Source organism: Perca fluviatilis, chromosome 24, assembly GCF_010015445.1.
Source record: "Perca fluviatilis chromosome 24, GENO_Pfluv_1.0, whole genome shotgun sequence".
NCBI lineage: Eukaryota > Metazoa > Chordata > Actinopteri > Perciformes > Percidae > Perca > Perca fluviatilis.
Genome location: NC_053135.1, coordinates 17,884,450 through 17,896,550, shown reverse-complemented (window position 1 = coordinate 17,896,550; position 12,101 = coordinate 17,884,450). Strand labels below are relative to the sequence as shown.

The following is a 12,101-nucleotide window of genomic DNA, read 5'->3' as shown; positions in this document are numbered from 1 at the left end:
AACAACAGCCATGTAACTGAAAAACATTTAAATGCTGATGAAAAAAGGCAACAAAAACTTTCAAAAATAACTTAAAAACTAGGAAAAAGTCAGTAGAAAGAAGGGAGTTAGGCAAGAATAGGTGGAGAATAGAATCAAAAACTTAGAAAACAGAGAGAAAAGTAGAAAGAAGGAAGACAAACTTAGAAAAAAGTGACAAAAACGGAATTGTTTTTTGAAAAAAAGCGAAGAAGACCGTAGCAAAAAGGAAGGGAGGCAAGAAAAAAAAACAAAAAAAAAAAAACGTACCCAGCTCCAGCAGGGGGCGTATTATCTGTGTCTTGATGGTACACAGCTTGCAGTAGAACTTCCTCTCGGCTGAGGCCAGCTCATGGAGGCTGGCGATGAAGCCCATCACGTTCCTGTCCGAGAGCGCCACGCACCGCTGGCCGCCCGCAACCACGTTGCTCACATAACCGAGCTGGAAGACAACGGGAGACAACGTGATTTAAAAAAAATAAAAATAAATAACACACACACACAGGGCCGGGCGTAAGGTGCATTTGGTATTTAAACGACGTGGGCGCTGGACGGGAAACTGACAACTGCGTCGGTCTTAAACTAGCAAAGACACTTGCGTCGGGCTTTGCGCTGCGCTGCGCCGGGTGCAAGATAGGAACCTTAGCACGTAGAGTAAGAAAATGCAAAAAAATTAAAAAATGGGACTTTGTGCTTACGTCCATGCAGAAGGGCAGTAGTACAGGCTGCTGGGTGTAGCCCCCTACTTGCTCCTCCTCTTCCTTCCCTTCTTCCTGTTGACCGTGGCTCTCATCCACCCCCTCTTTCACCTGCTGTCCGCTGTAGTAAATGATCGGAAGGAAGCAGTCTCCGTCAGCGAGCAGGAGAGTGTGTCTATCTCCAGCGCTTATGTCCCAGACCCGGATCCCCTCTGACAGCTGGAAGCGGAAGCAGAGAGGAACATGAACTGAACCTTAAAGGCTTTCTGTATCTGTGTGTGTGTGTGTGTGTGTGTGTGTGTGTGTGTGTGTGTGTGTGTGTGTGTGTGTGTGTGTGTGTGTGTGTGTGTGTGTGTGTGTGTGTGTGTGTAGGAAGTGGTTTCCTCACCTTTGCGAGGCGGGGGACAGTGCTGGGTGACTCCATGTGTCCAAGCTGACCAGAGCTGTTACTTCCCCATGAAAACACCTGGAAGATTTGGCCAAATATACACATGGATAGAAAAGAAAGGGGTCTGCAGGGGTCTTGTCTAAGGGTAAATTCGTTGCTGTTTTTTTTTTTTAGCCCTACTTTCCCATGTTTTTGTGTCTAAGTGACTGATGGGAAAAACAATCTTTGACACTGGTCCAGTATTACGCGAGATCGCTGCTGTCTGCAGTCAGCGAAACAAGCTGCAATGTAAGTTAATAGGGCAATTGTGCATCTTCAATTTACGTCCACAAAAGTGCTCGTTTTGCCGCTGACAGGCTCAGATTAATATTCTAAATGTCTGACAACATTATGGAAAGGATTTCTAAGGAGGTCGACCTTTCTGTTAAAGAGTAAGATCCTTTTTTTAAACATAAAAACATCCGCAAAACTCTGTAAGGATCCATTCCATAATGTTGTCAGACAATTAGAATAACAACCTGAGCCTGTCAGTGGCAAAAACAGCTCTTTTAGTGGACGGAACTGACGATGCACATTTGCCCCACAGGGTTGCATTGCAGCCCGGTAAGTTGCTGCAAGTCAAAACGGTCTCGCTCAATACTGGACCAGTTTCAAAGAGTGTTGTTCCTATTAGGGGTGGGCGATATGGACAAAAAATAATTTCTCAATATTTTTTCAGATTTTGACGATAACGATAATTAGACGATATCCTTTAAAAATGTGTTTTTAAAAGTCCGAGTTACTTAATCACTTATGATGATAATGGGCACAATGTTGAATGAAAACAGTTCTTATTTATTTTCTTTAAAATAATTCTTTAAATTTAAGTATTCAAGTAAAAACAATTCAAAGAAAAAATACTAATACTATACTAATACTAATTGAACTAGCATAGGAACATTGAACACTGAGTACACATTCAGTTGTTCACCTCTGCTGTAATGTAAATTGTGCAGCATACAAGCAAGATGAAATCATAACAATAAACAAAGGGCTCTGTTCTGTAACATATTGCACACAACCATGTCCTTATTGGAAGCAGTCCTGGAGATGAGACAGGGCAGTGTCAGGCCAGGTTCTGATAGTCCTTCTACTTGGCTGTATAGTCCTTCTGACTGGGATTTATGCTGGGATCAGGATTAGTTTATGTGATCTGACTGGTCCAGGTGAGGGAGAGGAGCAGTTCTGTATCTTTCTTGATGTTAGAGTATACATGGTCTAGTGTGTTCTTCCCTCTAGTAGCACAAGCTGCATGCTGGAAAAAAGCTGGGGAGTACAGACTTTAAGGGCGCCTTGTAAAAGTCCCCTCCAGGTGATCGCGCTGCAGTTTGTTCACTATGGTTAGCAGTGAGCCAAACTTGTGCTAACATTAGCATCAGGGGACGGCAGTGTGCTGTTTTTGTAGTAAATAAAATGGCCTGTATATTACCGACAGGGCTCCAGGTCAGGTGAGACGTGCTGGGCAACGATCCTGCGGTCGGTACTCCATTCATTGTGCACAAAAATGCAGTCCTCCGCTCGGCCTCTGGAATTATTTTCTTATCCTGCCGGTAGCTAGCTCGGCGTGCTAGCGACGACAACAACATGGAGCGGCCGGTCTGGCTATGTCCTCCGGGATGTTATGAGCCGCCTGGAAGGCTCTCGTAACGGCTGTGCTGTATCATAGTCCTGTATTGATTAGTTCAGTGTGGCTGTACTTGTATAAATATACACCGACAGGAGAGCTAGCAGCCGCTGCACAATCGCGCGCCGCCATCTTTATTGACATGAGTGAATGTGTAGTGTTCCAATCGGTTCCAATGCGTGTTTTGAAGTGTTTTCTTCTAAGTAATTTAAATACTCGATAATGTCAATTTGCACATCGTTAACACAACAATGACGATATTATCGTAAACGATATATATCGCCCACCCCTAGTTCCTATCTGTCACTTACACACGTAAACATAGGAAAATAGGGTCCAGGTTGAGAAAAAAAACAGACGTTACCCTTTAAGGTGCCAGGTAAAAGAAGCCGCTGACTCACCTGAGACTGAGCAGTCAGAGCGAGGGAATGATGAGCACCGGCTGCCACCCGCACCACCTCCTTATTGTTCAGACTCTTGATGCACAGCGGCTGTAATCTGCAAACAGACACATAAGAGTACGGTTCAATACAAGCATGTTTGTGTCTCTTTGTACGTACACACAATGCTTTCCTGCTTCTCTTAAATTGTGCTTCCCTCCAAAAGGGCAAGTACAACATTTTTCCTCCTACACAGTCCGTAGGCATTAAACAATATAATGTTTATGGCAGTGTTTCCTCTATGTTTATTTTGTAGTGGCGGCCCGCCATGGCAAAATTTCTGCCGCCACGGTATCAGAAATAGGGCAGACGCACAATGTAGTTGCGGTTGCCTTTTAAATAATCCTGCCGACATAATGCAATTTTTGTATAGTGTAACAACTTGTGTTTAGACCTCAGAGGGTTAAGTCAAATATATTTGGAGTCTTTCCACCTCTGTGTATGACGCAGTAACAAGAGACTGTCCCCAACCTGGCCAGACTGTCTCCGTGTCCCAGCTGTCCGTGCTCGCCGTGGCCCCAGCTCCACACCTCCGTCTGCAGGGTGGGAAACACCTCGTGGGCCCCGGGGACCGCCCCTCCCAATGGGGTGAGGGCGACTGCACGCATCCTCGGACGACCGGCTTTCCTCAGCAGCCGCGGGGACACTGTGGGTGCACGGACAAAAAAACAAAAACAGTGTTCTGAATAGTGTTGGGGGGGGGGGGGTTAACGCGTTACAAAATAACAAAGAAACGCGTTACTGTAATAAGATTACATTTGTCCGTAACGCAGCAATGTAAAACATTACTCTTGATAACTCAGTAATCACATTACAGTTACTAGAGCTGGGCGAAAATCAGATATCAGGATGCTTTTGGACCAAATACATCAATATCGATATTGCGACAATATTGTAGAGTTGACTATTGGTGCTTTCACAAAATATTGACACAATGACATTTTTCATAAATAATCATCAGTAATGTAGCCTGGTTGACACCAGACCCTTCTCAGTTGTAACTGAGAGTGGAAGGTCGTCATGGTTTTCCCAGCCTATCAGTAATGTGGATATAATGACTGATAGATTGGATATTTCAGCATACATGTTTCAAATGGATTTCATATCTTAGAGCCTGTAATGTGCGAATCTATTAGGAGCATCGGACATAAAAGGAGTAACTGTTCCACTGAAATAGATAGATTGGAATGTGTCAAGCCCCAAAAAGTATAAAAGGAGGAGTTATTGTGATAGTTCGCTGAGAAACCTTGGCATATACATTTGGTCCACTTTTCTCCATTTTTTTATTCAAATTATTTTATTATGTTTTTGTCAATTTTTTAACAAATTTTTGTTGCTTTTTCCAATGTATTTTGGATGTAATTTTTTTGTTACTTTAACAAGTTTTTGTCACCTTTGGTGATGTTTTTTTTTGTCACTTTTTCAGATTTTTTGGTCACTTTTATCAGTGTTTTTGCTTTTCCCAACATTTGTCACTTTTTTTTTTCCTACTGCAAGATATTTAATTGGCTCCAGGCTGAGTGACATCAGCGGTTACTAAAAGTGAATGGGACAGGGTAACGAATTCGACACTTTTTAGGCACCGACCGAATTGGCCCATAAGTAACTTTGTTGGACATGTAGCATGGATTTTACGAAGAGCGACAAAAATATCGAAAAGATTGCCAAAAAAAAAAAAAAAAATAAATAAATAATACGCCAAAAGGCGACAAATGTCTGGAAAAAAAAGACTTTGAAAAAAAAAAAAAAAAACCTTGAAATAGGCGACCCAGCATTAAAGAAACCTTGAAAAGGGCGACAAAAACGTTGAAAAACTGGCATCGAAAAAGTAGCGTTTAGCAACCGGTAGGGGTGTGACGAGACACTCGCTCACGAGACAAGACGAGACACGAGATTGGGGTCACGAGAGCGAGACGCGAATTTAACACTAATTTAAAGAAAACTTCAGTTAAGAAATATGACTGGGAAAAATAGTCTTTACTCAGAGAACCAAGGTTACAAGCTAGGGGTGTGACGAGACGCTTACTCCACGAGACGAAACACATCACGAGATTGGGTTCATGAGAACGAGACGAGATTTCTCGTCGCGGTGAAAAGTTGTCTCGTGAGGCGATGTGATGTCAGCGTGATGGAGCGTGGAATTACTATTGAAAATCCCCCTGCCACTTTTAAATCATTTGTGTGGCAACATTTTGGTTTTCCTGCGGAAATAATAAACGGCGAAAGAGTGACAGACAAGACGAACACAATATGTAAACATTGTAAGAAAAAAATGCCGTATACCGCGGCTAACACGAGCACTATGCAAAAACACTTACAGCACCACCACAGCTCTCTACTAACTACTGAGTAGTTAGTAGTACGGCATTTCTTTCTTACAATGTTTACATATTGTGTTCGTCTTGTCTGTCACTCTTTCACTCTTTTCACCTCGACGAGAAATCTCGTCACGCGAGATCTCGAGAAATCTCGTCACGCGAGATCTCGTCACACCCTTAGCAACCGGTATTGAAGTTGCATAAGCAACCCTGAGCCAAAGTGATAAGTGGAAGAATCCCCTGAATGGATCTCAGGTGCAAAGTCCAGCAGAAGAAATCAATGTGTGTTATCAAAACAGAAACTACAGTCAGGTCATGTCAAACACATGCTGCCGTACAGCAGACAAACAATGGTTTAAGAGGAAGTGCAGGTAAGCAGACAGAACACACACTGATGGAGGATTACACATTGCAGGATAGGGTTGAATTGGTTTCTGCTCCTGAAGACAGACATGTCTGAAAAATACAGATTAGAAAACCACTGATTAAGACTCATTTGGATGGTGAATTCCAAAAAAGCGACTAGGATCATGTGATGTGAATCCAAATCGTATCATTTTAGTGACTATTTTACTTTGTCATTTTATAGGGCTATTGCATAAAAAAAGGGTTCTTCCTAATAGATTCACTTTCCCTTGGCTGGAAACTAAAGGACCAGCGCAACAGCTAATTTCCGCCCTTCAGTGTGCATGAAATAAACACAAAACATGCACACACAGAGACACACAGAGACACACAGAGACACACAGAGACACACAGAGACCTTTATGGCCCCCTGTAGGGAGCCATCTGGTGCTCTAAAGGACAGAGATAAAGAAAGGAGAGTTAAAGGTTTGAGAAAGAAAAACTGGATGGTTTTATGAGAGGTTTTCGGGGTGGTTAGCTGATAAGTGCTGACACTAGAAATTAGGGGCATGTGTGTGACGCTATAATAGATAACTCACGCCGACCGTACACCAAAACGACAATCCCAACCCAATCTGAGTGTTCTGTCGCACGACTAAAACTACTTTTGAACGTACATGTCCCATCAAAACAAGTTCCTTCCTGAGACTTTTTTAGGCACCGTGGCTCCGTCCGGTACTTAGCACCACCCGAGAAGATTGTGATTGGTTTAAAGAAATGCCGATAAACCAAAGCGTTCCCCCCCCCCCCTCCCCCCCCCATCCAGGAGTGCTGTGTGGACGACTAGCCAGACCGTCCTCCGCAGCGCTGTGGAAGGAGGTCTGTCGAAGTGAGAATAAGAGATGACGTACACAGAATATAAAAGATCCAACAGTGCACAAGGTGCGACAACACAGCTGGATGAGAAAGCCTGAAGCAAAGACACACACACACACACACACACACACACACAAACACACACACACAAACAAACACACACACACACACACACACACACACACACACACACACACACACACACACACACACACATGCGCAAGAAGTACTTACGCAGCAGGGTATAGGAGGAGGATAAGAGGTGAACAGCGTATCTACCCTGAGAGAGGAGTCCTGGTAGCGAGAGGCGCCGCCGCAGACCCTCGGCCTCCTCCTCGCGGATGTCCCCCGTGCTGGAGCTCTTCTTGGCCTGCGTGGGGTCCTCTTGGCGGACGCGCTCGGCGGTGTTATCGCCGGCAACGCCCGCGAGCCCCGCCGCCACCGCCGCTGGCCCGTCCGCCCTCGCCACTCCTGATGGAAGGTAGAAGTTCATCATCCTTTTGAGGGACAAGGCCTCGTAGGTGGAGGCGACCCGCTCGCCCACGGCGGAGGCACAGGACGCCACTAAGCTGTTGAGCGTGGAGCCGGTGGTCAGCCTTCCTTCGGACGTCTGGGGGAAGGCAAATAAAGCAGCATGAGCAGACTTTAGACTTTATCGTCCCCGAGGGGGAAATTCTTTGTCGCAAACACCGTACAGATGAACGAAAAAGTTCAAACCTAACAGAACGACGAGTAGAGAAATATCACAGACAGGGAACACGGACAGCGTGGAAGTGATTTATCTGGGTCTCTTGTTCAGGGCTGCTATGGCTGCAGGTGGCAGGCTTTTTGCCATAGCGCACCCCAGGGACCCGTACCTGTGTCCGGAGGGCAGAATGGCGAAGTGGCCGTTGAGTGGGTGTGTGTCGTCCTGTGCTACTGTGGCTGCGACTCGTGGGACGGCCTTAAAATTCAAATGTGAGAGTAGAGTCTGGGTGCTACTAGATCAGACGTCCAAGTACATCCAGGACCTATTATTCTCTATGTTGGATATCAGTGAATGGTTGGGGTGGGGGAAAACAAATCGGAAATCGTAATGTATCGTGATTTCTTTGCGCCGATTTTGAAAAATTGATTATTTGTCCCTAAAAAAAAATATGTATATTTTTTTTTTGTTGCCTAATTTGTTTCATTTAAATCGCCAACTACCTGATCAAAGATGACGTTAATTTGAAAAAAGCGATTTGAAACCGACGTTTAATGCTGGCGTTCGGTACTTGGGACACATTTCAGTTGGGACTGAAAAGTACCGAGGTTAACGTTTGTTTTTTTATTTTCCTTCATTTATTTGTTTCCAAAGCAACCTGCAACTCTGGAATAATCAGCGTGAATCCTCCTAAATATTTTTTGGTAAATGCAATAGTCAAATAATCAGTCGGCTGTGAATCTACCAAAGGACTCTCTACACTACGATCTGTTCCAGATCAGCTTTCTTCTTTGCGGCATTTTTTTCTTTTCTTCATGTTGTAGTAAAAAATACATATAAATCAAAGCAGATGCCAGTGCTCCAGGTCCTTCTGGAGGTATCAATAGTGGCCTTCATAAAATCACATGTTCATGATGTGTGTATTTGGGGCCTCTGTGTAATGTGTGGAATAACTCGGGGTGTTGAAAAACTGCATCGATGCATTGGGATGCGGACCTGGACGAATCTGGATCAATGCAGTGACAGACCATGATCCATTATTGCCTACTGATGCGGATGCGCTTAGATTTTAGACTTAGAGCTGCTTTTTGTTGTTGCCTGCCGAGTTCAGACGCCGCTACGTTCAGGGAGGGTCTTTTTTAAAGAGCAGATACGATAAAAAGAGGGAGTTCATATATATATATATCTGACGGCATAATCTTAATCACATCGTGAGACCCGTGAAGGTTCGGAACCCTAGTAATAACTGACAACAGAGTAACGAAAAGAAGTAGTAGAAGTAATTTCCCCTTAGCTGGACCATTAATAACACATCACTTAAGCTGAGGGCTCTCTTTTCACGATCTAAGCACACGGCGTGAAGCGCCAGGCGCAGGTGCGTTCAAGGCGTGTCCAAATCCACTTTCGCTAGTTTGACGGCGGAAAAAAGGGACCGTGCGCCAGGCAGGGTTGTACTTAGTGTCTTCATTAATCAGAGGTGTGTTCTGGGCGTAACATGCAATAAACCAATCAGAGATCATCTCCCATTCCCTTTAAAAACCAGGCACGTTTGGACCTTGGAGCATTGCTGTTATGATGGAGGATTTACACCGTAACATTTTTATTTGTAATCTTCTGTATGTGTGTGTGCTGCTGTGTGTGTGCTGCTGTGCGTCCCTGTGTGTGTAACAAGCATAGTGTGCACGAGCCTAGGAGCATTTTACTAATTTGCTGTTAAAATAACAATGAAATGCTGCGCTATTGACTTTAGACCAGGTTTTTGTTGGTCAATGGCGCGATCACTTCCCGCTGCCTCAAGCTAGCAACACACCAAGAATGCACCTGAACACACCTCCCTGTGAGACCAGCACGCCCAAGGGTGCACGGATAGGCGCAGGTGCATTTGGTATTTAAACGACGCGGGCGCTGGACGGGAAACTGACAACTGCTTCAGTGTTAAACTAGCAAAGACACTTGCGTCTGGCGTTGGGCTGCGCCGGGTGTGAGATAGCGCCCGTAGTCTCATAACTGTGATAGAGTCCAACTCACCAGCAGAGTCGCCTTCGCTGCCTGATCCGCCTGCGTGTTCTCCGACAGCCTCTTCAGATAGTCTTTGACGGCCTGCTCATCCGGATAGGGTGAACCTTTGACCCCGGAAGCCCCTCCGCCTCCGGACCGAGCCGAGTGGTCCGAGTCCGAGGCTGGCGGTGCGCCGTCAGACGCAGCCGACGCCTCGTTCTCCGAATCCTGAGTGGGGTCGGCGCCTCCCGCAGGCGCCAGGGAGTTTGAGGAGGCGGCGGCGTGGAAGCAGAGGACCGGCTCGGACGGGGATGTTTTTAGGGCTTGCGTCGACGGAGCGGGCGCTTCCAGCCCGTGCGCGCCCTCGGCCGGCTCGGCGCCAAGCGGGCAGTAGTGGCCGTCGGAGATGATGACGTGGTCTTCTTTGTCCGTCATGGTGAACAGCAGCTGGTTGCACTGTCTGCATTTGTCCACCAGGGGGCGGTGGACGTCCTGCGGGCTCAGGCAGCGCACCAGGGCCAGGCTGTGGGACGCCCCGCACGCCACCTGGAGCACGTGCCTTCCCGCCAAGTGCTCCACCTTCTGCGGTTTCCAGACGGGGAAGGCGGCGGCGCCGAGGCCCAGCTGGCCACCGCTGCCCCACGCCCACACCTCCCGCTGGGCCGACAGCGCCAGGGTGTGCTGCGCCCCGCAGGCCAGCTCCAGCACCGGGGCCGTCTGCGGCGGGCTGGCGGCGTCAGAGTCCAGCAGGGCGACCGGAGTCGGGTTTGGGACGGTGCTGAGGCCCGACAGGCCGCACTGGCCCGAGCCGTTGTCGCCCCACATGTGGACGCCGCCGTCCTCCGTCACCGCGCCGCTGTGGAAGCTCCCGGCCGCGACAGCGACCACGCGCTGCCCGCTGAGCGCGCTCTCCAGGGTGGGCTTGGCAGGCTCGCCCGCTTGACTCTGCTTCCATGGCAACTCCCCAAAACTGTACACCTGCCCGCCTGAATTGGAGGCGACAACGGCACAATAACCAAAGAAGAACGTGGCCGTTTGTGTCAAATCAAAAGGTTAGTTAGTTAGTTAGTTAGTTAGTTAGTTAGTTAGTGGTAGTTAGAGGGATATTATACAGTAGCAATAATCTTCAACCTAGTCAATGCAGACATGCTTTGATTAAACAATAAACTATTTAGTATATGATTTAACATACAAATGAGATGAAATAAAGAAAAAGAAGCCACGCTTTGCATTCATGCAAGTGTAACCACCACTTATTATTATAGATTTTAGCTAAATAAATGTCCCAAAAATCCAATTGACTATGTACTGATTATGCCTCTTTAAAAAGACACTGAGTTAAGATTATTTTTGGGCATTTCTGCCTTTAATGGATAGGAAAGCTGAGATATGAAAGGGGAGAGAGAGGGGGGGGGAAGACATGCAGGAAACCCTCACAGGTCGGACTCGAACCCTGGACCTTCTGCGTCGAGGAATAAACCTCTGCATATGTGCGCCCGCTCTACCAACCGGCCACGCTTTCTAAGTTTTTGATACTATTGTCCACCTATTCTTGCCTCACTTTCTTCTTTCTACCGACTTTTGAAAAAAGGTTTTGTTGCCTTTTTTCATCAGCATTTAAATGTTTTTCAGTTACATGGCTTCTGTTTTGATAAATCTATCGCTGGTCAGGGGCTACTTGGCTTAAAAAAACAATTCAAATGGGGTAATTTATTGAAAAAAAAGTTTGAGAACCGCTGCTCTACAGTCTATTTGGAATAAAACAAGGGTTTTTCCTGCATAGAGGAATTTTTGGCGCCCCCAAAAAAAGGTTTTAGCCATCCCCAAAAGGAAAATCCCCAGCGCCAAAATGATAAGAACTGAAAGAAAAAATAGCACTTTAAATCCTCTCCGACTGTGTTTCAACAGAAATTTTACAAACAACAGCTGAAAAAGCAGAAGATCAACTTGACCCCCACCCACCTATACTACTATAAAACCAATAATGTTACCTTCCACCAGCAGAACACCATGCCGTGTGCCCAGGGCGACCTGGAGGACCGGCCCGGGGAGGAGCAGCCTTTCGGGGGTGACACTGCAGGAGTAGCCCCTCCAGGTGTGGAGCAGGCCTCGTTCTCCACCATCGTCATCCCCAGAGCTGAGAAAAGGATCATTCACAAACATAATGAGTAGGGCTGGAATATTATAGGTTTTCTTACAAATTAGGGATGCAAGAGAGAAAAAAAAAAAAAGAGAGAAAAAAAAAAAAAAAAAAAAAAAAAGAGAGAGAGATATCTGCCAATCACAATTGGCATGTTGTTGTTGATTTTTTTCCTGCGTTTTTGTAGCTTTTCCAACATTTGTCACTTTTGTCAACGTTCTTTTGTCATAGTTCAGACCTAGAAGGGGGGAGCTGACAAAAGCAGACAACCCCCTCCTGTGTAGCATTACAGTACATGCGAACAACAGATGTTTTATACGATACAACTTTATAAAAAAAAAGTGGACATAGACATACATACATACATACAGACATACACTCAACTAAAGGATTATTAGGAACACCTGTTAAATTTCTCGTTAATGCAATTATCTAATCAACCAATCACACGGCAGCTGCTTCAATGCATTTAGGGTTGTGGTCCAGGTCTAGACAATCTCCTAAACCCCAAATTGAATGTCAGAATGGGAAT

General features: G+C 45.9%; 1 protein-coding gene across 4 annotated transcripts in view; it reads right to left on the bottom strand.

Moving 5' to 3' along the window:
• Positions 1 to 12,101, bottom strand: part of als2b (alsin Rho guanine nucleotide exchange factor ALS2 b) — a 53,009-nt gene that overhangs the window by 38,923 nt on the left and 1,985 nt on the right. For 2 of the 4 annotated variants that reach the window (XM_039792923.1, XM_039792924.1), the window contains exons 2-9: positions 11,421 to 11,566; positions 9,460 to 10,415; positions 6,981 to 7,356; positions 3,679 to 3,853; positions 3,169 to 3,265; positions 1,105 to 1,182; positions 717 to 935; positions 289 to 460 (exon numbers count right to left, since the gene is read on the bottom strand). In XM_039792923.1, the coding sequence (XP_039648857.1) occupies positions 289 to 460; positions 717 to 935; positions 1,105 to 1,182; positions 3,169 to 3,265; positions 3,679 to 3,853; positions 6,981 to 7,356; positions 9,460 to 10,415; positions 11,421 to 11,566 (2,219 nt within the window). The remainder of the gene's footprint in view (positions 1 to 288; positions 461 to 716; positions 936 to 1,104; positions 1,183 to 3,168; positions 3,266 to 3,678; positions 3,854 to 6,980; positions 7,357 to 9,459; positions 10,416 to 11,420; positions 11,567 to 12,101) is intronic. The other 2 variants (XM_039792925.1, XM_039792926.1) reach the window with 1 other exon arrangement.